Source organism: Phalacrocorax aristotelis, chromosome 1 (assembly GCF_949628215.1).
Source record: "Phalacrocorax aristotelis chromosome 1, bGulAri2.1, whole genome shotgun sequence".
NCBI classification, from domain to species: Eukaryota; Metazoa; Chordata; class Aves; order Suliformes; family Phalacrocoracidae; genus Phalacrocorax; species Phalacrocorax aristotelis.
In genome coordinates, this window is record NC_134276.1 from 105453074 (window position 1) to 105475466 (window position 22393).

Consider the following 22393-nt stretch of genomic DNA (forward strand, 5'->3'; position numbering starts at 1 on the left):
TTGATTTTCTTCTTCTCCAGCCTGTATGGTAGGTATTATTTTTGTTGTTACTACTGTCATGCCTATTGCTATGGATATCAGAATACGATATCCTGCCATCGGTATCCCTGCTTGCGTCACCTTACACTAGTCTGCAGCAGTTATACCAAAATGTGAAGCCGATGGTGTGTAGAAAGCTTTTAGTTATTGCAGAAGAATAAAATCTGTCTCTTCAGCTCCTATTTGAGGGCATCAGGTTTATTTCTCTCCAGTGTCTTTGGTGGATGGTCTTTGTCCTTGCCATTAAAGCACTCTTGGTCTAGCCCTGGATGCCTGATTAATCATCTCCTGGCCTAGGTTGAAGACTATGAGTGTTAAGTTCAGGCTTGAGCTCCCTGCAGCTTTGGTTCTCATTCAGTGTTCTATCTCTTGGATAGTAAGTTGGCTGTGAAATAATCCAGTGTGGGTGTAGAAATTAAAGTTAAACCTGATGTTTACAGAGGGAACAAAGTGTGTTGCCTGCAATCTATTATTGTTGCCCAGAGACTAGAGAAGATGGGGATCACTGATCTACAGAAAAGGTTGCTGTTGCACTTACAAGAACTCATCTAGCACTTGACTGAGCTTCCCTGGGCATTAAGGATTTTTGCAAGTTCCATCATGTACTGCTTTTTGTGCGCATTATTTTGTGTTCTGGGGTATAAATATCTAATACCATATACATCCAAAATCAAAAACCAGCAAAACTAAAACCCTAACCAAAACAATGCTAAAAAGCACTTTAAGAATTTACATACAGTTTGTTTAGTTGCTCCATAAATACTAGCACTCTGTCCATTTAGAAACATATAGTAGCACCTTTCTAGACAGTTCCAGAACATCTTCACAGAGTGAAGTCTTTCTTGCTGTAGATGATTTGGAAGAACAGTAAGAACTAAATTGTTGACTAGTATAAATGAGTACAGTTCACTTTAGTCTTCAACAGGTTTCAACTAGCACAGTTCGATGAGATGTCAGCTGATGGCACTATTTCCTTGCTATATGTAATGGTGTAAACTGTCACAGCTTTTTTTTGTCTTCAGGCAGAGATGCCATGTTTCAAATGGCCTGCTTTGTGCTGCTGTTCAAAATTTGAGAATGAATTATACAATTCATTATACCTTGACTGTGAGCTTTAGCTGGTAAACTCTTTATGAACAGTCATATAATTTTATTTATTTATTTCATTTCTATAGGGCACTTGCTTGGGCTTTCCCATGATGACTCCAAATTTTGTGAGGAGAACTTTGGCTCCATGGAAGATAAGCGCCTGATGTCCTCCATTCTGACTAGCATTGATGCTTCAAAACCCTGGTCCAAATGCACTTCAGCAACTATAACGGAATTTTTCGATGATGGTCATGGTATGTGTTATCACACCTTGTGTCAGCTACATGTTAGTTTTTACTATGATCTGTTTTTTTAATAAGAACATTTTGTACCAGCTTGTTCATTCCTTGCTCATCTTCAGGACTGTCTTGGAAGTGCTTGCAAAACAAGGCAAAGGTCTAGAAAGCTGGCTGAGTCTCAACCTCCCTTTGCGTGGTTCAAACGTGTGTGCCATCACGTGGCATGTACAGGATAACCAAGTGATCAGACCCAGTCAGCATGTGTTTAGGAAAGGCACGTCCTGCTTACCTAACCTGATCTCCTTCTGTGACAAGGTGACCCACTTAGTAGATGCGGGAAAGGCTGTGGCTGTTACCTACCTAGACTTCAGTAAAGCCTTTGACACGGTTTCCCACAGCATTCTCCTGGAGAAACGGGCTTGTAATGGCTTGGATTGGTGTACTCTTCACTGGGTAAAAAACTGGATGGATGGCCAGGCCCAAAGTGTTGTGGTGAAAGGAGCTAAATCCAGTTGGCAGCCGGTCACAGGTGTGGCCAGCATGGCCAGCAGGAGTAGGCAAGTGATCATGCCCCTGTACTCAGCTCTGGTGAGACCCCACCTCTATTACTGTGTTCAGTTTTGGGCCGCTGAGTACCAGAAGGACACGGAGGTGCTGGAGCATGTCCAGAGAAGGACAGTGAAGCTGGCGAAGGGTCTAGAGCACAGGTCTTATGAGGAGCAGCTGAGGGAGCTGGGCTTGTTTAGTCTGGAGAAGAGGAGGCTGAGGGGAGACCTTATCGCTCTCTACAGCTGCCTGAAAGGAGGTTGTAGTGAGGTGACTGTTGGTCTCTTCTCCCAAGTTACTAGCGATAGGACAAGAGGAAATGGCCTCAAGCTGCCCCAGGGGAGGTTTAGATTGGATATCGGGAAATATTATTTCGCTGAAAGGGTTTTCAGGGATTGGAACAGGCTGCCCAGGGAAGTTGTTGAGTCACCATCCCGGAGGTATTTAAAAGACCTTTGATGTGGCATTTAGGGGCATGGTTCAGTGGTGAACTGGCAGTGTTAAGTGTATGGTTGGACTCAATTATCTTAAAGGTCTTTTCCAACCTATATGATTCTGTGTATTCTGTGTTAGTGCAAGAGAGAAGAAAGAATTGATGTAGTGTATGTTCACGGTAATTCAATTTGGGACATGGAGAACATGCCTTTGTTTTAAAGCATTAAAATAGTCTTGTCTTCCCAAATGCCACAGATATGAGCTCAGAGAGTACTTTAAACACAGCATACAAAAGAATGGCTTTTTCCTCACAGAAATTAAAATGGATGTTATGGTCTACTTAGTGCTAAACTACAGATATGAGCAGAGTGTATGTGTTCTTGTTGCCGTTAATGACATTTATTGCATTTATAAAGCCATTGTATTTATTATGTTTATGTGGAGGGACTGTAAGCAAGAACTAAGACTCCTCTGTGCTGTATATGGTAAAAGATTACTTCTGCCCCAGGAGCTTACCTTCCAAGACATGTAACTAATATTTGTTAAATATGTCATTTACCCTTTGCAGAATAAGTGCAAAACTTTAATTTTCCAAAAGTAGTAATAAAAAAGCATATTCTACACTCTTTAATGAATTTTAAAGTCTTCATTGTGCTCCCAAAGCAACTGCAGTCCTTAAACAAACCATTCAAATTCCAAAATGCTGAGATAAAAATGACATAATTGAGCGAATGGATCAAGTTGTTATGGTAACTAAAATGCTTATGGATAAAAAGTATGTATGTCTGCTGAATGTAAAGGTTTTTTTGGTTTTAAATATTTTGTCGGCTAATTTCAGTGCTCTCTGAAATATTTTCTCCTGTTTTCCTCTACTGGAGAATGACTTCATTTTTTCTCTCAATTTTATTAGATCCTTTAATCTGTACTGGCCTGTTTTATGGTCCATATTGCTCTGGCATTGACTTAATATTACCAAGTTAGTTTCCACATATGAAGAGAACTTTCCTTTTTGAGTTTAGTTACTGAGGTACAGTACAGTTCGCTGGGGTAAAAAAAAGGGACCTCCACTGCCACCTTAGCGGTGACCTCTTAGAGAGTGCAAGGAACTCTGAACTACATTTCCTCTTCTGTTCCTCTCCTGCTGCAGGCAAGTAGAAAGGCTGTTCTCATTTTTTCCCTTTTTTGTGACCTGGCTTCTCTTTACTATGCATCCAGCTGGCTAATTTCTCCAACAATAAAGAAAGCAAACAGAGCATTTCTCCCACCAAGCTCCCCTTTGGCTTGTTGTATCTGGGGGGATGCTTGAAATTTGGACCCTTACCCATGAGCTGGACCCGGCATCAATATGCAAGTAAGGAGGGGTTGTAACAATCAGTCCTACAGGTCTAAGACTATAACTCTGTGTCCTGGTTTCAGGTCACTCCGCCAGTTTTTTCCAATAAAAGTAGGTAGGGTCTTCAGATCCTCCAGATCTGCATTACAGTATTTTTGTTCAGCATGTTGTCCTGTACACGTAGTTTAGCAGTCCTCAACTGCTGACACTTTTCACAAAGTCAGGTATTCTTTGCTGCATGTAAAGGGCTTATGATCTGTCAGTCTGTTAACATACGTTAGGGTACATTGCCGTTTCTCTTACTCATGAATGGTTATCACTCAGGCATGTACTCTCAGAGAGTTATCGACGTGATGAAGTAATTCACAGAAAATTTGAACCTCTCATCATAAAGGTCCATAGTCTTCTGGGAATTTTATTACTGATGGTATTGGTGTGATTTCAAATACACAAAGCTTAGGGAATTTCTTTTCTTGAAATATCAGCCTTTCAGAGACCTTTTCTAAGTAACAGTCTTCCTTTTCTGTTGAAGTTTATAGCTTTTCCGTGATTTATCTTAAATCAAAGATGTGTCTTAACAGAAGACAAACACTATCTATGGAAATAAAAATGGAAATCAATGATTTAAACTGCAGTTTCTTCAAATTATTGTGCTGAAAGGACAGGCACTATTTTAGGAAGGGAACTTCTGGTTTTATTTTCTTCTTCCAGCCAGTGAATGAATCCATAGCTCCATAATTCCCATTGGTAATGTACGCTGAGTGTACCAGAAACCACAGGATCCTAGTAGGGCATGACGCTTCCTTTAAGGCTGCTTTGGCTTGATAATAAAACAGTGCAAACAAGCCATATTTCTTTGTTTCCTTCAGAATAAGCATGTGTCTGCCTTTTCAGTTGCTCATTTTTTTCTTAGCTGGGGCAGATGTACTATTGTGTAGTTGCAGTGTTTTCCCTCCCTTTATGTTTTCAAGAAGGTGCTCCCCTGCAATCTTCCCACAGAAAGAAGAAAATCCTCTCTCTCTCAAGTGCTGCTAGGCAGGGAAAAAAACCAAACTTAACCATTCAGGTGTAATTTTGAGCAGAGCTGCAGGCATAACACAGAAAAGGAAGGCACAAAACAGCAGTTGCAATGAAAGAATACAGATATTAATATGCCAGGCTTTCTTTTAGGATGTTTGTGACTGGATTTTGCGTAGTCACAGGATGCTTATGTGGGAAACACTGAACAAGAGGAGACTCATCCATTCTCTGGTAGGCAGCATAAGCAGTTTGCACCACACTTTTGGTCTGAGTGGGCACAAGCTTACAAATTGTGCTTTGTGACAAACGGCATGGCAGCATTGGGGTGGGGAAATAAAGAGCTTCATCTGCTGCTCCTTATGGCTAAGCATAATGAAATGTGAATGAGGTCTAGAAGTTTGGATCTGTGAGCAGTATTCTACTGCAAAAGAGCAGTCGATGTCTTACCAAAGCTTTAAGTAAGTTTCCTGTATAGATTTAGATGTTCACCCCATACTGCTGTAACAGCAAACATCACAGACTTGGCTCTAATTCCTTAACATCACTTTATCAAGTACTGATGTTCCTATTTTCTAAATTTGGAAAGCAGTGTTGGGGAGCAGATTCATCTTATAAAATATGGGTACTTACTTTGTAGGTAGCTACTCCTAAACTGGGTATTTAAGTTCCCATCGTAGTGCAGCGGGGTCTAATCAATGGCATCAATGGTTTGACTGATCTCATGAGTTGCATTAGTGGTGCTGAATTACACCATAAACTCATTTGCCTGAGTAGTGCAACATCTGACAACTGACAGAATTGCAGACATCAGCATTACATACAGTTAAAGTCAGCCAAATAAATCCCAATATAAATGTCTTGTCCAAGGTCAACCAGGAGGTCTGGGGAGGATCAAGGTGCTGATTCTCTGTCTCCTGAGGCCCACTCTGAGAACTGTAAACATCATTATCATGATACCACCATTTGTTTTCCACTCACGAGATGACCCCAGACAGCAGTTTGACATTCAGGAAGAAAAGGCCGAGTTAGTCTCCAGAAGACAGTGACATATATTTCCATCTGCTTTTAACCAGCTCCCTCCTAAGGTACTAATTACCTTTATTGTCATGCCAACCACTAAGCCGGGGCATGATTGCTTGAAATTTATTGTGTTTGTCAGAGTGCTCGGTGCTCTGTGCAACCTGAAACAAAGACTATTTCTATTTTAATTAATTTATATCCTGGTTATCTGCTTCCTGCACAGATCTTATTCTGCCTTTTCTTCTCAAGATGTATTGCACATAACATTGTGGAGAGATAATGAGATGGCTTGATTAACACTGTCATCAGACAACAATGTTGCTCTATTCCAGGGCACACAGATGTTCTTCGGTGCTCAGGACAAAAAATGGGTATAGCACTATATACGTGCACTGTATGTTACAATGCAGTCTAGTAAATTGAAGCCCTTGCTGCCCCTCTCTACCAGGAAGGCCAGAGCAAACCATCCTCCCAGCTTCTGAACTCTGTCTTTTCTGACCATTACAAGTAGGAAGTTGGATCAGCTGGTGGTGAAAACACCTGCACTTCATTGCAACCTGTCTAAATATAGGTTACCACTGCTAATATCTATAAATGTAAAGGCGCTTTTTTTTTGCCCTGTGGGGGAACCTTAGAGGCCTTTCCTATCTTCAGTTTTGAATTTATCGTGTGAGATCAGCTAGAACATCTGGCTTTATAGACATTATACTTGTTTCCTCAGAGCAGCATTGGTTAAGGAGAACTTTGGATCTCATTCACCTGGATTCTGAAGGGGAAAAAATGCTTTATTTGCAGTGTAAGCTTCTGAAATCTGTTTGTTATTTACATGTGAAAGATATTAAAATGGCTGTTAACTGAGATGATTGACAAATCAAGTACACACGAGGATGTGACTTTTTCTTTGTTGTCTAAATTTATATTTTCAGTCATATCAGTCATGGTAGATCTCAGTGATGGGCAGCAGTGTCTGGCGTGATGAAATTATGTGTTATTACAATGCTTTAAAATACCAAATAATGGTTGCACTTGGGAGTTTGATAAGTTCTGCAGTTTATATATATAGTAGTAGTGTATACCACTAAATGCTGACATGCTAGTGCCTTCCCGTCACCACCCTAAAACTGTACTGGCTTCCTCCCTGTCACAAGGTATATGAAGTAGGACTTCTGCTGTTCTTTGCTTTTACAGAGTGTATTTTTGACAGAAACTTTTGTCAATGATGTCCTTGTCAGAAACACCAGAAAAAAACCCCGTCCTTCCTCACTCCTCACCATGACTTTATATTTTACCCTATAACAGGCTTTGAATGCTAGGGTACTTTTACCTTTATTTCATGGCACTCAGTTCATCAGTTAGCATTGGCACACCTTGCTCCTCATCAAAAAAGTCATCATAATCCAGGTTAAAGATAAGGCTAGGACAAATTAGGGTCAGAAAAGGACAAACGGAACAATTTTAAGAAGACAGAGAGCTTTTTGGTAGTAAGTAAGTGATGATGCAGAAAGAATTTTTGGCTGATTTGGCTAATTGGCCTTAGTCTTTAGAGGTAAAAAAGAACAGCTGCAGTAAGTGTGTGTTCTGGAGGGAAAATACAAGCCATGGAGAGATGGGGTATTTGGCTTGTTTAAATTCACTGCCATAGCTTGAAATTCTGTTCCATTTTTGTGTAAATAGTGAGGATTTTATAGGTAGTTTTTTTCACCCATGATCCAACTGAAGAACACTGGTGTAGGTTCCAAAGTGAGGTAAATTGTGGTAAGTTATTTTGGCCAAGGATAAGTGAAGCTTGCCCAGACCACATATCCCTTTCCTGAAGTGTAAAAGAGGTTACACTGAATAAATAGTTCTACATGTCAAGAAGTAAGTTTTTCAACAGTAAAAAAATCCATCAGTAGAACCTAAATGTGAATTCTCATTTTTAGAGTGTGTCAGACAAATCTTGACCTCTGCAATATATCTCAAAACACATATTCAATTCTACATGTTTACGCTGTTTTTTTCTTTTATTTCTGTTATTTATATATTTTTGTATAAAGTGGATAACCCTCTTCAAACTAATTCCAGAAGCAGCCAAGTTTTGTTCCTTACAAGGAAAGCCCAGTACAGATTTACAGCCAACGTTAGTTTTGATATGCAGCTTATATTTTTCCTTTGATCTGTTGGGGTTTTTTCTCTTCTTCTTCTTTCAAGTGCCTCATTGGCTACAAGTCTGATTTTTGTGATTTTTCTGGCATCCTTTTAGAAGCTTTACCATTTCTGACGTTCTGTCTCAAAATTCACATTACAGTTTTGCTTACTTTGCCGTGAGTCTTGATCATTCCTTAAATCACAAACTGATAAATAGAGTAGAATGTGTTCAGGGTAATTTCAAATAAAGGAAACCAGGATGAAACGCCAAAGGGACCGGGGTAAAACTCATTTACACCCTCAGTCTGGAAGTAGGGAGCTCAACACCTGGTACGCTGCTGGGTGAGAATGTAGTTGCAATAGTATGATCTTGTCCAAAACCTGATGACACCTCGGAGAGCCTTTCTGTTCACGTCAGCAGCCTTTGAATGAGGTTCGCTGTCACTATCCGGCTGCCTAGCTTGAATGTCAGATGCGCAGCACTGCAGAGAAAATTAGGAAATGAGTAATAATAGGTTGGTTTGCTCTTTTAGGTAACTGTTTGCTGGACCAACCGAGAAAGCAGATCCTGGGCCCCGAGGAGCTTCCAGGACAAACCTATGATGCCATTCGTCAGTGCAAACTGGCGTTCGGACCCGAATACACAGTGTGTCCCGGTATGGATGTGTGCTCTCGCCTCTGGTGTGCAGTTGTGCGCCAAGGTCAGATGGTTTGTCTGACTAAGAAGCTGCCTGCTGTAGAGGGAACACCATGTGGAAAAGGGAGGATCTGCCTCCAGGGAAAATGTGTTGACAAAACCAAGAAGAAATACTACTCAGTAAGTTACCAGCTGTGGTATTTTAGCTAGGGAACTTTAGAAGGCATGGTCTGCAAAGGCGCTGATTTTTGTGGGAGTGAAAGGGACTTTATGGAAGTCAGATTGAAAGCTGCCTTGTTTTTTAGCATGTAATTTGAGTGTTATTGGTGAGGGATGTAGGAGAAAAAGCTGCTGAGTTTCAGGAAGCATGTTTTCTTGTTGACGTATGAAAGCCCTCATTCCTGGAAAACAGGGAGCATCCCTTCAGAGTAGAATATTTGTCCATTCAGTAAGTAAGTCAGGTCTCAGTACATGCGGGAAGGTTGTCACAGACTTATTCTTAGCTTCCTGACTTCTTGGCAATGGACTGTGAGGTAAATTAAATCTGTAAATTTAAAGACCAGCCCTCATCTGAAAGGCCCCAGGGCCCTAACTCTAGAGAAGAGAAGGATGGTTGAAGTTCATCCAGAATATATTTTCTGGAGCAGGAAAGTTTGTACCTCCAGTGACAGAGTCCCCTTTGTAAGCTTTATACATCTGAAGAGTCCACAGGCTCATGAGAACTGTCAACTGCACAGTTCAGATAGTTCTAAATTTACTGGGTAGACAGTAGCACTGCCCCTTCTGTTATACCCACAGAAGAAATACGGACTTGTAGAGCTTTATGAAGATACTTGCAAACTACAAGAGTTATTCAAATCAAGCTACAGCCCTTATAACATACTTTTTTAAGGAATGAAATACTTCTACATGGTTTTGCAATACTCTTTCTAGGTAGCCAGTTCAGCTTCAACTCTGCTGGGTTGAAAGAAGGCTCCTGTTTTCATTGAGTAAAATGAATAAGGGATCACCTTCAGCTGAGGAAAACATTATCAGTGTCTTTGAGATGTAGCACCTTAAATTTCACACTTAGAAGATATCCTTACCTCCCACTGTTCTGTAAATTTCAGGCTTCAAGCCATGGTAACTGGGGGTCCTGGGGACCTTGGGGACAGTGCTCCCGTACCTGTGGCGGCGGCGTTCAGTTTGCTTATCGTCACTGCAACAATCCAGCTCCTAGAAACAACGGCCGGTACTGCACAGGCAAGAGGGCCATCTACCGCTCCTGCAACGTCGCACCCTGCCCAGCAAATGGTAAGTGCCTTCACGCCAAAGTGCGTTCGTGCTCCAGCATCTGTTCTTAGATAGTAAATATCGAACGTCTACTGTGAAAGGAAACAACAAAGGTCCATTGTAGTTTCTCCAAAATGTATTTGCCAAGGCAAGACACTCATCATTAATACAATACTGTAATTCTTCCCCCATCTCCACCCTGACGCTGTACAGAAAGGACACTTGAATGAAAAGAAATTTCAGCCCTGAAAAATGAACCATAATGCAAACTTTAGTCCTTTAATGCTTATTATGTCATGGGAAGATTTCCAAGCTAAAACAGTTTTGAAGGATTTGAAGGCCAGTTCTAAGTAAAGAGGTAAAGTGATGTAACTTTAAAAGTATGTAAAAAAAGAAATTGGTATAATAGATGGGCATAATTATATTTGCAGCGTGGTCTGAAGTAGTCACTAATGATGTGAACAATTCTACAGCTAAATCTTTTCGTCAAGAGCAGTGTGAAGCAAGGAATGGCTATCAGTCTGATGCAAAGGGTGTCAAGACATTTGTTGAATGGGTCCCCAAGTATGCTGGAGTACTTCCCGGAGACGTTTGCAAGCTCACCTGCCGAGCCAAAGGAACTGGCTATTATGTGGTATTTTCTCAGAAGGTAATGGCATCTCCAGTGGTGATATCATGCTCCAGTTCAGAAGCGTCCTGTATCTTAGAAATCTTTCCCTACAACAAGGGGAAAGAAGTTAACCGTATGATTCAAAGACTTAACTGTGTGATTAGATTTAATGGCTTGATCCAGTGGTTATACATTAGGACCAGAATTGGCCTCTAAAATGAGGTAAGTTTTTCCACATCTCAGTATGTGGAGTCATGAAAAATACGGGCCTCTGAGTGCACTCTGCACTAGTTTGTTTTCAGCAGTGGATAAAAGGGTTTCTGCCTGGAGAGTCATCTGTCGTTCTGGGGTTTTCTGGAGGGGAGAGAGTACTATGAGTAAAAGAATAAGTTTTACCCTGAATTATGTTAAGGGAGTCCAAAGTAACTCTTATGGAGCCAATTAATATAGAACAATAGTAATTAATACAGAACAATAGCCAATTAGTATAGATGTGACTTGTGGTCAGTTTGTTACATCAGATGTAATTCGAACTGAAATGTCTCCCATGCTTATGCTTGTGTTTTCTGCCTCTAAATGTTATGAAGGTAACATTTAGATGTAGACGGCTCAAATGCAAGCCTATCTACAAGTATCGTTATTGTTATTATTAACGAGCTGTGAGATGATCATTAAAGCCAGGGTCATTTTGGTGGCTTACGGTGGAGTTACCTGTCATTGCTTTCAGCCCTTTGATAAATTTCATCTGCTCTTGTGCTGGGAATGTTAGAGAAACTTAGTCTGGTCTGTCAGGGTAGGCACTCTGTTCTCAGTAGGTGACATAAATAAGTACCTGGGCTTTGCCAGTCAGATTCACAAACGCAGATCTTTTCCCTGGTAGTTTTAACCAACGGTCATTTGATTGCCTAGGTAACTGATGGTACCGAATGTCGGCCATACAGTAATTCAGTCTGTGTCCGGGGAAAATGCATCCGGACTGGTTGCGATGGCATCATTGGTTCAAAGCTCCAGTATGACAAATGTGGGGTGTGTGGAGGAGACAATTCCAGCTGCACAAAAGTCATGGGAACCTTCACCAAAAAGAGGTATTGATCTTGAGTATTAGTAAATGTATCTTCTTGTGGAAATAGTAACTCTGCTATGCACTTGCTTTCTTTCTGTCTCTAAATGCAACTTACTTTCATATGAAGTTTGAGCAAAAGAGTACATTGTCTGTGCTTTATTGCACTTTCCAGATGTTTACAGCTGCCCTCTTAACATTACTCCAAAATTGACAAATAATCAACTGGCAAAACGCTGCACCCAGTTCATTTCTGACACAAAGTGCCAGTGATACAGGTGAGCACCCCATTAATAGGAAGTCTGCCTAGAATAAGGCATAGCATCTTGGCTACTTGCTTATCTTTCTGTGTCAGGTGGCTTGTGGTTTCTAGAGGAGAGAGGAAAGGGAAGAGAGGAGTGAATCAGAAAGTTGTTGGGGTCAGAATGATCTGGGTCTCTCTGAAATGCTGCATTTCCCAGATGATGCTGTGTCAGCAAGTTACACGTTGAGAGTGTGTTTCGTCTCACCTAACTTCGAATGACAGTGAGGACATCCCACCTGATTTAGTGACACGGATTCCTTGTCTAGTTAGTGGAGAGAAGCAGACAGCATTAGAGCACAGCTGTAAAAGTCTTCCTTAATAGCTGAGAGGAATTATACCCGAAAAATACCTTTTCACACCGCAGAGTATATATGGAGCTTAGGTGACTAGATGAGACATCAGAAGTAAATACAGGCTTCAGCATGGCATTTGCTATATCCCTTCATGTCCACGGGCATAATATCAATCTCCAGATGGATTTTTTTAAGCCAAAATATTTATAGCTGGTATCCGTAAGCCATTTTACTGTGACAGTTCAGCTTTTAACTATAATTAAACTTAATACAACTAAAATAAAAGGAACCACGCCCGTTGTTATCCCTGACCACATTGAGGGTAGCAGTAAGCTTTGTACTGAGATACCAATGTCAAGTAAGCCTGCTTTCTGTCTGAACTCATTTCCCTCCCTCTTCAAGTCTTAAGATTCATAGAAGAATCAAGTACTTTAATTATCATTCATATTGATTCCAGGTTGTCAAAGGACTGCTGCAGTGATCTAGTCTTAGAAACTGCCAGTTGACAATTTCTACTCAGTATCTGTGACTGCATTAGTGTACCATCTTTTAAAATGTGCATAAACTTGATTTTGTTTTATATCTTCCAAATTTTTACATAGCGTATTGAAAGCTACAAGAAGTTGAAATCTGACTCCTGAAATGACCTTTTATTTCTATACATTTCAGCATACTGATTAATAGCGGTCAAAAATGGCTTTGAGAGCGAATTTATTCTAAAAATAAACATAACTAATCTTCTTCCTGGTAAACCAATGATTACTCACCTGAGGATGCCAAAACACCTCTGCCAAAAAGAATGACTTCCCATCCAAATTAGGAATTATATAAACCAAATCCTTTCCAATTTGTAAATATTGAAATGTCTGGGATGTCTAAAGGGAGAAGACAGTGTGGGATATGCTTCATGTGATTCAGTAATGATCCTTGTGCTGGAATCCAGGCTCCAGCAAAGATGTTAAAGGGACTCCATGAATTTCAGTGAGGCCAGATTTGTAGCGTAGATATACTTGGAAGTGGAGAGATTCTATTATAATTATTCCTATGAAGTCACCATCTTACTCCTCAAATTATGCCTTTAACTGAAATGAGAATGGTCAGAGAGTAAAATATTAATTCAACCTCAATGCATTCAAAAAGTTGCCCCATTTAGAAAGTAATAGTCAACCTGTAAGTAACAAGTATGTTCCAACTTGATTTTGATTGAATTTTGGAGTGACAAGGATTTATTTTTTACTGGAAATATAGTTTGAGACAATAACCTTATGCGAGTAATTGACTTCAAAGTAAACGCCTCATTAAAACAGTGAAATTTTAATTCTCTGTAAACTGTTTTTACATAAGAAGGGGCAGTGGCTGTAGTAAAATTATCTTTCTCCACTGAAAAATAGAAGCTCCTGCGTTGCTGTCTGTTATAAACCAAACTGGTGCAATCTGTACGTTAAGTGTACAGGGAAACTATTAAATGTAGGAGGGGAAACTAGTATTTCCCATTGCAGACAAGTGCCATAACAACATTTGTTTGTACTTTTTTCTTTTAAAGCAGTCAAAACATAATCTTCTGGCTTCCTAAAACTTTCTTTAAAAGGCTGTAAAGCTAAAGTGTCAGAAGTTGGGAAAGAAGAGAATTAAGGCTGCACGTGCTTCTTTATGCAATGGAGTGTTACAGTTCTTTGCACAGACAACTTGAATTCTCCAGCATTGCTTTTGGTGTTTGAACAAATGGTTTTGTAACTTTAATAACATGTTTTAACAAGAGTTATTTTGGCAACTGTTACGTAAAGACATTTGTGCAGTGCTGTAGAGCAGAGCCCCCCCAGCCTGTTTTTCACACCATATTCCTTCAGCTTTATGGAGGTGCTAAATCAATATAGTTTTAGTCATTGTCCTGTAACTGCTGGAAATAGCAGGGGAATGGCGCAAAGATTTAATCTGTAGCCTGTGCAGTCTCTTCTTGTGCAGCCAAAATCCTTGAAATTAGCAGTCTGTTCTTTGAACAATCCAAAGGAGACCCTTCACTTCTATATATTTTTAGTATATTTTCTCATTCCTTGTTTTCTAGAAGTTTCAGCACTAAACTTCTCTGGTATGAGATACTTGCAGAATGGTTCTGTCACAGGTTTAGAAGTGAAAATATGTGTCTCCAAAGTCCAGCTGGTAGCTTATAGCTATGTATAGTCTTTAGATTTTTTTTCTATAGATCAGTAAAGTTAAAATAAATAACATACTGAGATAGTGATAAGTTCCAGCACACCTGCAGGTTTTGAATGCTTGTCATTCTCGGTAGAAGGGTTAAATGTCTTCTCCTAAATTTGAGTTAAGATACTTCATAAATAGCAAGGGACAAAACTCTGTGATGGTACAAGTTAAACATTTGGTCACTCCTCATATTAGACACTTGAGAATTAATCTTTGGCTTTATGAATTTCAAAATAAACAAATTTTTTCTCAGTGATCAAGATTATTTTTAAATGTTCCCAAGGTACCTCTACCCAGCTGTTACTCTGCTCATGCTTTCCTTAATCATCATTATAGTAAAGACAGCAAGAAACAGCTGTAACCAATGCATATCTCATTATCTTTCCCTTGGCAGGCAAAGCGTGCGTCGTATTTCATATCTCCCACCCTTTGCTGAAATATATAAGCTATCTGTTATTTTTCATTCCTCTTGTGTCTGACTCACCTAAAATCATTACTAAAGCTAAAGATTAAGCAATTTGGAATAAGTGCAGTAGAAACTTCTTCAGGAACATAAAGAACAATACAATAGAGAAACGGTGGAACCTCGTTTAATTAATCTTAGATGAGCCTCAAGCCAGATGGATTAAGGGCCTGAACTAAAACAGAGCAAGATGTGTCATGCCAGTGACTTCGTTAGGTGTTGCAGTAAGACTTGAGGATTATTTCGTGCTAGCTACTGAATACTCTTTTTTTTTTTTTTTTTTTTAACTTCATTCAGCAAGGGCTACACAGACGTAGTGAAAATCCCGGAAGGGGCAACCCACATCAAAGTTCGGCAGTTCAAGACTAAGGACCAGAGCAGGTTCACTGCCTACCTGGCCCTGAAAAAGAAAAACGGTGAGTACCTTGTCAATGGAAAGTATATGATCTCCACTTCAGAAACAATCATTGACATCAACGGGACTGTCATGAACTACAGCGGCTGGAGCCACAAAGATGATTTCTTGCACGCCATGGGACACTCTGCCACAAAGGAGGTTCTTATTGTGCAGATACTTGCGACTGATCCAACTCAACCAGTGGACGTCCGCTATAGTTTCTTCGTGCCAAAGAAGCAAGGGCAAATGACTAACTCTGTCACCAGCAGTGGCAGCAGCAGCAGCAAAGTAACTCCACAGCTCATGCAACCCCGCTGGGTTACGGGGCCGTGGCTTTCTTGTTCTCGAACATGCGACACAGGATGGCACACTAGGACTGTCCAGTGCAAAGACGGGCATGGAAAATTAGCTAAGGGATGTCTTCTCTCCCAGAGACCGTCAGCATTTAAACAATGCTTGTTGAGAAAGTGTTAACCTGTGGTGATGATCTTCTTTAAAAGAGGTTTGATTAAGCCATTGTTGACATACTGGTGTTAGGTCTGCCCAGACAGAGAGAAGCAAAGGCTTCAATGTACTTGCATACAGTCTCAAATTATGGGCAGAATCTGCCTATCTGGACCAAATGAAGATGTGCACTGCTTTAAATAATAGTAGGGTGATCTTAATACGTCAAAAAACTAAGCATTAAAGTTGTTATAAGCCCTCTGTGTCTGCAAAAGTATAAAATAATGCAAAAGAAGAAAAACTAGTGAATGGAGGATCCTGGGATATTTGAAGGTTACAGAATCATCTCCCCTTTTTCACCTACCTCTGATACAGTATGTCCTTAGAAAATGTCACATGCACCCATGATACCACAGTAGCTTATTTTATACTGTTTTGTAAATATCTTTCATTTGGTATGTCACTTTATAACACTTGGTTCTATTAAAAAATCAAAAGACAAACTACGTAAGCAAAGTGATTGACCAAAGTATATCTGCAGCCCTTGTGGACTTGGTCCTCTCTTCAGAAAGGGACGCAGGTGTTTTACTGGAAAATTAAGAGCTTGCTGCTGGTTTTGAAAAGTAATACCTTTTGATTTTGACAAAAGGAAACATGTTTTCGTGCTAGGAATTTCCTGACAGCAGATCATTATTCTATGACAAATACTGTGTTTCCATCAAGAAGGAGCACTGCAGCAGCTTGCAGACCAGGGATCCCCTCATGTACGTTGCTCAAATACCAGCACCACCAGCGACTCCTCACCATGTGTATGTCAGACACACACAGAAGGAGAATTTGGCTGCTAGAAGGAATTTGCATGCACTTGGCTTGTAGACCTTCCACTAGTTCCAGCTGTGTCACAGCTTGGGGTCCTTGTTGTCGATGAACAATAGCTGCTAGCTTCTTCTTCCCATAAAACAAAGGCATACTGTATTCTGTAGAAACTAGTTAGAGAACCAAAAATTACAGGTAAGATAATCAAGTGTCTTCTAACTAACTCAGATGTTCTGAGGCTGTGTTCAGCTGCTTTCTCTGTTATTTTCTCTATGGCTTCCACCTTGACTCTAACAATGTGTAACGTACCTACATCTTTTGAAGAGGCTATAAAGGTCAAAAAAACACAGCAAGCAGTTAATATTTTATCACTGTTTTGTCCATCATGTCTAACTCTGGTATTCATCTTACCAGCAAAAGTTTGTAACTATTTGTCTTTTTTGATTGTTTTGTGTGTGTTTTGGGGTTTTTTTTTTTAAAGCTATAGAAGGCATTCGTGTTTTGTGTATCTACCACATTTGGGAGGAAGAGGGGTCGCTAGGAAGTCAAACCGCATCAGGATGTGGAGGACTTGCCCAATATTAGTAAGACTGTTTCCACAGCACAGGCAGTAGCTCGTAATAGTTTTCACTGGCAGCAACTTCTGAATCCCACTGTTGTCTGGTAGAAGCTCTGTGACTGAGGATGAGCATTTCACCGTATGCAGGTAACAGGTGGAGGCCCGATAGCAGCCCTGTTAAAATAACTTCCTTTCATATCAGCAGGCTTTGAATTAAGCCTTAAGATAACAGGTGCCGAGAGAAATGGTTATAATGTGCTGATGAAAATAGAATCCCATCTGCCTCTTATTCCTTTGTTCATCCACACAGGAGAGTATGAGACTGCAGGGGGATTTTCAGACACGCCTCACAGCTGTAAGTCAGTGGTACTCGAAATACCCCAGGCTCTTCTGAAAATCCCAGTCATGAAATGAGTAGAGAAAACTTGTTGGCGTGTGTAGCAAGTGCAGGTCTCACTCTGGGCTGACACAAACATGTTTTTGCAACTGTGGCATGTTTGTATGAACTCTAAGAAAGCATGTGATGATTTCAAAACAGCATAGAATTGCTACATCTACAAGTACGAAACCTGGAGAAGTATCTATTTTTGTACTCTGTTCTAAATAAACAGTAATAGGGGCAGGGCGTCCTCCTCTGTCAAAATGAACTACCAAGGAATGTTAGTAATCACCTTCAGCTTTCAAGGATGGTGTGGCCTTCTTATTAGGAGTAGTCCTATGCAAACTTGTGGATCTTGAGGAAAATTCCTCACTTAATCTGTGATCCCACCCTAAGGACTGAGATCAAGGCTCTGAATATTTGCAGAGTTCTGGAAAGTTAAGATTTTGCCTTCTCTACCTATTAACATAAGATCACTTTGAAGCGTCTTATTTTCCTTTCAAGAAATCTAAGGATTATACTTATGTGTGTACTACACAAGTTCTAGAACCTCTCAAAAAGGTTCATAACAAATAGAAACCATCATGAGAGGAAAAATAAGGAGACTTCATATGTCTCAGCGTAGACTTAACATTTGTCCTGCATACAGCTGCTGTATTAAGTGGCTTTTTTTTCCCTGTGTTTTATCATAATAGAGACGGAATGTGCAAGTATTTGTGTGTGCATCGTACTAATAATTTATTATATATTCAACAGGATGAGTCAAGCTTTTGGATGCTATTCAGGCTCCGGAAGAGTAATGTCATATGCGGGTATAAATTTAAAGCTTCCTCAGATCAAGAGTATCTTTTTTCATAGAAAGTTTATTTATAAAAAATAAAAAAAATATGAGAACAAACCACTATAACGATTTTTCCCTTTTCACGAGTGTAGTAATGAAGCAAATTAGCAAGAGCCAGAAGCAGTTGCCTTTATACGGTGAGCGGGCAAAGGGGACAGACCAAGGAAGCAACCCTGAAAGTGTAAGATAAGCTAGGTCAGCCTGCACGAGTTAACACTTGCTTTTTAGCTGTTCTTTGTAATCGGACTCCAATTCCAAACCTTACTTTTGTCAGTCATAGCTGTCTCATGTAGCCGATGAATGAAAAATTGGTGCAAGGTATGTGACTGTCATTTCAGCTTCTGTTCTCAGCTAAATTCCTTGTCACTCACACTGTTATGTCATTGTTTACATTACTACCGAGTGTTGCCAAACGGGATTCATAAAACGCACCTAGGGCACAGAAACCCGGAGCATCGCTCTTTGCATAGAAGGAAACAATCCTCGGTGTTAAATTCACTGCTGACTTATTGAGACACGTCCCCAGTACCCTTAGGTGGGGTTGGACCCCTAAGCATCAGTGCGTTTTAAAGCATCTGCTTTTCAAATAAGACATCCTCATTAGGAAAAAGCCTATCGCCTCTGGTTTGACTGTATAAATTAAATGTAGCTGCCCTCCTGTGGAAACAGTTTTATCACAAGGGGGAGAGGGAATAATCTTGTGGATTAATCACAATTGTAAAAAAAAAAAAAAAAGCAACAAAGCACTGAAAAAAAATAAAATAATTTATTGTTTTTACAACTGGTATGTGAACGGATGTAATGAATTTATTTATTCTTATTTAACAAAAATACCAATTGTGCAAATTCTATATTTAAAATGTTTTGCTGTCGTCTCTGTCTCTCTCTTTCTCGCTCTCTCTTAATTTATGCTTCAAATTTATGTTGAAAGTACGCCTTGTGAGTTTACATAATGTATGGCACTGGTTATTTTTTGTACGTTTTTATTTAGAAAGCTTTCTGCATGGAACGGGAGTATATGTGTATACATGTGAGCACACTGTATAGATGTATATCCTTTTTCTGCTGCCGTCTTTTTCTTAGAGAAGTTGTAGATATTTAATTTTGTGACACCTCATGCTCAGAGCTCCTTGTTACACTTCACTTTGAAGACCTCTCAGCTAGCAAGTCGTAAAGGTGTGTGGGCCAAAACCCCACCGTACTAGCTCCTAAAGAAGTCAGACAACAGACTGGCTTCGCACAGGGGCGTGCAGTTCATGCCGTGTGCCTCAGTGATTTACCGCTGAAGCTGGTAGGAGTCTTACCCTTTGCTTCAATGGGAGCGAGTTCAGGCTTGTAGTACATGGGAGTCCTCTATCCGTGAATGAAGTTTCTCAGAGTTGTCAGGGTGGCAAGCAAGTCTTCTCTCACGCAGCTTCTTATGCTTAAGTGAAAACACTACAGAGACACTCTTGTGTGCCTCTTAAAAAATGTAGCGGAAACAATGTATGATTTGGTTGATGAAGGCTGAACCATTAATAAAGCTACTTCTCAGTCTTTCCACCATTTATATGCATATATAAATATGTATATATGGCTATAAAGGTCAAAAGCCCAATTTGGAAGGCTTTGCAATGTTTTACTTCATAGTGTTGTAGCTCTTTGCACCACAGCAGGCAAAGTTAGGTGCAAAAAAGGCAGCAAAGAACGCGTTGCCAGTGTTTCCTTGAAAATAACAATATCTGTTTGCTTCCACTTTTCATGCAGTCCAACTACTGCTGAACTCAAGGGAACTTTGGGTATTGGGTCCAGTGTAAGGAAAAAAAAAGGCAATATAGATAAACCTACAGCTTTCCTACAGACAGTTTCTTTAACAACACAAATGACTTCTGTAGCCACTTCACCGTAAGGGCAGTACTACGGACTGCAAATAATCTACTCCAAACTGTTGAAAGTTACCTTGCTTATCAGTGCCCGCATTCGCACAAGTCAAATTCCAGCTCAGCCTCTCTGCCACCTGTGTGCTGCCATCCAGGCACTACCAAAGACCTGGAGCCAGCCACAAGGCTTTAGATGGATTTGTGATGGCCAGTGAGTGATGCTTCCTCACTTAAGACCTGCTCCAAAATGCCAGGGAACGACTATAGGCCTTGACTTTGACAATCTTTAGGGCAGGCTTTAAATAGGATTTTTAAGGATGGAACATTAATAATTGTGGGGTTTTAGCAATATGCTTAGGCAAGTGTTCCACCTTGTGCTAAAGGATGCCGTGCTGTTCTTTGTCACTGAGGAAGACGGAGCCTATGGCAGGAGCCAGAATTAGTTTCTCTGAGCATGGGCTGCAATTTTCAGAAAAAAAGTTGCTGGTTTGGAGGGGTTTGTTCCTTTTTTTAAGTGATACAGTTTTTATAGAGTTGCCAGGGTACGTCATTGCATTCATACTTGTCATTGGTAACGTTTTCAAGAGGGTTTTTTACTGTGGGTACACTGATACTAGCTTGTATAGTAAAGCTAGTTCAACGTCCTTGTCTCAAATGACGTTGCAAATGCAGGTATTTCTGGTGTATCACGTGTAGCGGTAATGACTCTTAACGTGAGAGAAGTTGTCGGGTCCTCACCTGGCACCACAAAATGTGGCGTTGGGGTTTAGAAGATTTTATTACAAGTGCAAGTTTTCAGTGATAGCATACAAAATTTGAAACACCCCAGGCATAGTCTTGCAGGTGAGTGGTATAAAAACTTACCTCAGACATGCTGTACCAAACATCTTGATACTGTCCCTCTGCTCTGCACACTGCGGAGTTGCAGGTCGAAAACAAAACTCACGGTGTTTGCCCTGAAAGTTGTCTGTGTAGGCTCGTGGTCACTGTAAGGACACTAAAATCATTTCCATGTACATGAGCCTTGCATAGTCCATGATGAAACACATACGTGGGTGTACATAGAACTTAACTGTGGCTAAATGCAAATGCATATTTTTTACGTGTGCATGTGTATACTTGTGTAAAATCAACACATACGTGTACATGTATACGCAAATGAGTATTTGGGTCTCCATTACTCCCACTCCCAGGGCAAAATAGTTACACTGGTTTTAGTTACACCCATGTAAATTCGGAGTAACTTCATTACACCATTCGGCTTTGCAGGAGCTGCTTCAGACTTATACCACTTTAAATGACAGCATAATTTGTCTTTTAATTTTTAGGAACTGGTTTACACAATTTATCATATGAACTGTGAAATTTTCAGATAGTTTCTCATATGAAACATACTCACTGACAGTCAAGCATATATGCAATGTCAAAATCCCATCAGATACAGGAGATAATATACTGAATTAAAGTAAGTTGGGGACAGCGTAATACTCCTGTACAGCAATAAATCCATTTGATTTCTATTGCCAGGTCATCTGCCCTACATCAGATAAGATAAACTGAGAGAGGTACTGTAGGGAAGACTAATGGGAAGGCACAACGTTTGGTTTTGCTTTATTTCCTGTGCCTCTATACACTCTATTGGTGTCAGCATATTCTGGGAAGTGTCACTTTGTGCATTACAGATAACCTGGCTGAAGCACCAGTACCCACTGAAAAACTAAGATGTGTCACAAAACTTTTTTTCATCCTAGTGTGTGTCTAATTGAAGAGAGTTAACATTTTTAGAGCACTACTATGTCAGCCAGTTTACATCCGAAATAATATGTTATGCAAAATATAAATTCATTTGAACTGAATTGTACAAGGTCTACACTGTACTATGACACATTGAAGGCCTATATTTTGTTTTGTAAACTATTACATATGTATAATTTACCAGTTGTAATCTTCAAACATTTGATTCTGTGATTTCAGTAAAAGTAATAAATATAAACTGTATCCTAGGTCCAAAATATTTGTTCTATACAGTATATTTGTGGGCTACTGTTTGCCATTCGGTCTCACTAGAGACAGAGGAGCAAAAAGGGGTTGACCTGATCCCGACATTAAGGCATAAATATTCTTTCTGTATGTAAACGTTGCACTTTAGTTGTGGTGGGGTGTTCTGTCAAAGCGGTTTTTTGAGTCATGAAGTGCAACAGGGAGGTGCAGGGAGCGGCATTCGGTGCCTCTCCAGAGCCTTGGCCTTGGACAAGGTTCCTATTTGCTGTAATTCAGAAAGGTGGGATCTCCTGAGCTGCCCCAAAGCCCCTCCGAAATCCATGGGATCTGTCCAAAAGCAACGTCCTGCAGGATTAGCAGATTAAACTATTCAGAATGAGAGTCATAATTAGCCATATAAACGAATCTAAG

The 22393-nt window shown here is 40.2% G+C and overlaps 1 protein-coding gene across 1 annotated transcript in view; it reads left to right on the forward strand.

Annotated features, from left to right (window-relative positions):
• Positions 1 to 21979, forward strand: part of ADAMTS5 (ADAM metallopeptidase with thrombospondin type 1 motif 5) — a 47689-nt gene extending 25710 nt beyond the window's left edge. The window contains exons 3-8 of the mRNA XM_075101401.1: positions 1215 to 1382; positions 8382 to 8665; positions 9595 to 9778; positions 10231 to 10406; positions 11277 to 11452; positions 14984 to 21979. Coding sequence (XP_074957502.1) covers positions 1215 to 1382; positions 8382 to 8665; positions 9595 to 9778; positions 10231 to 10406; positions 11277 to 11452; positions 14984 to 15557 — 1562 coding nt within the window. The 3' untranslated portion in view covers positions 15558 to 21979. The remainder of the gene's footprint in view (positions 1 to 1214; positions 1383 to 8381; positions 8666 to 9594; positions 9779 to 10230; positions 10407 to 11276; positions 11453 to 14983) is intronic.
• Positions 21980 to 22393: the final 414 nt, after the last annotated feature.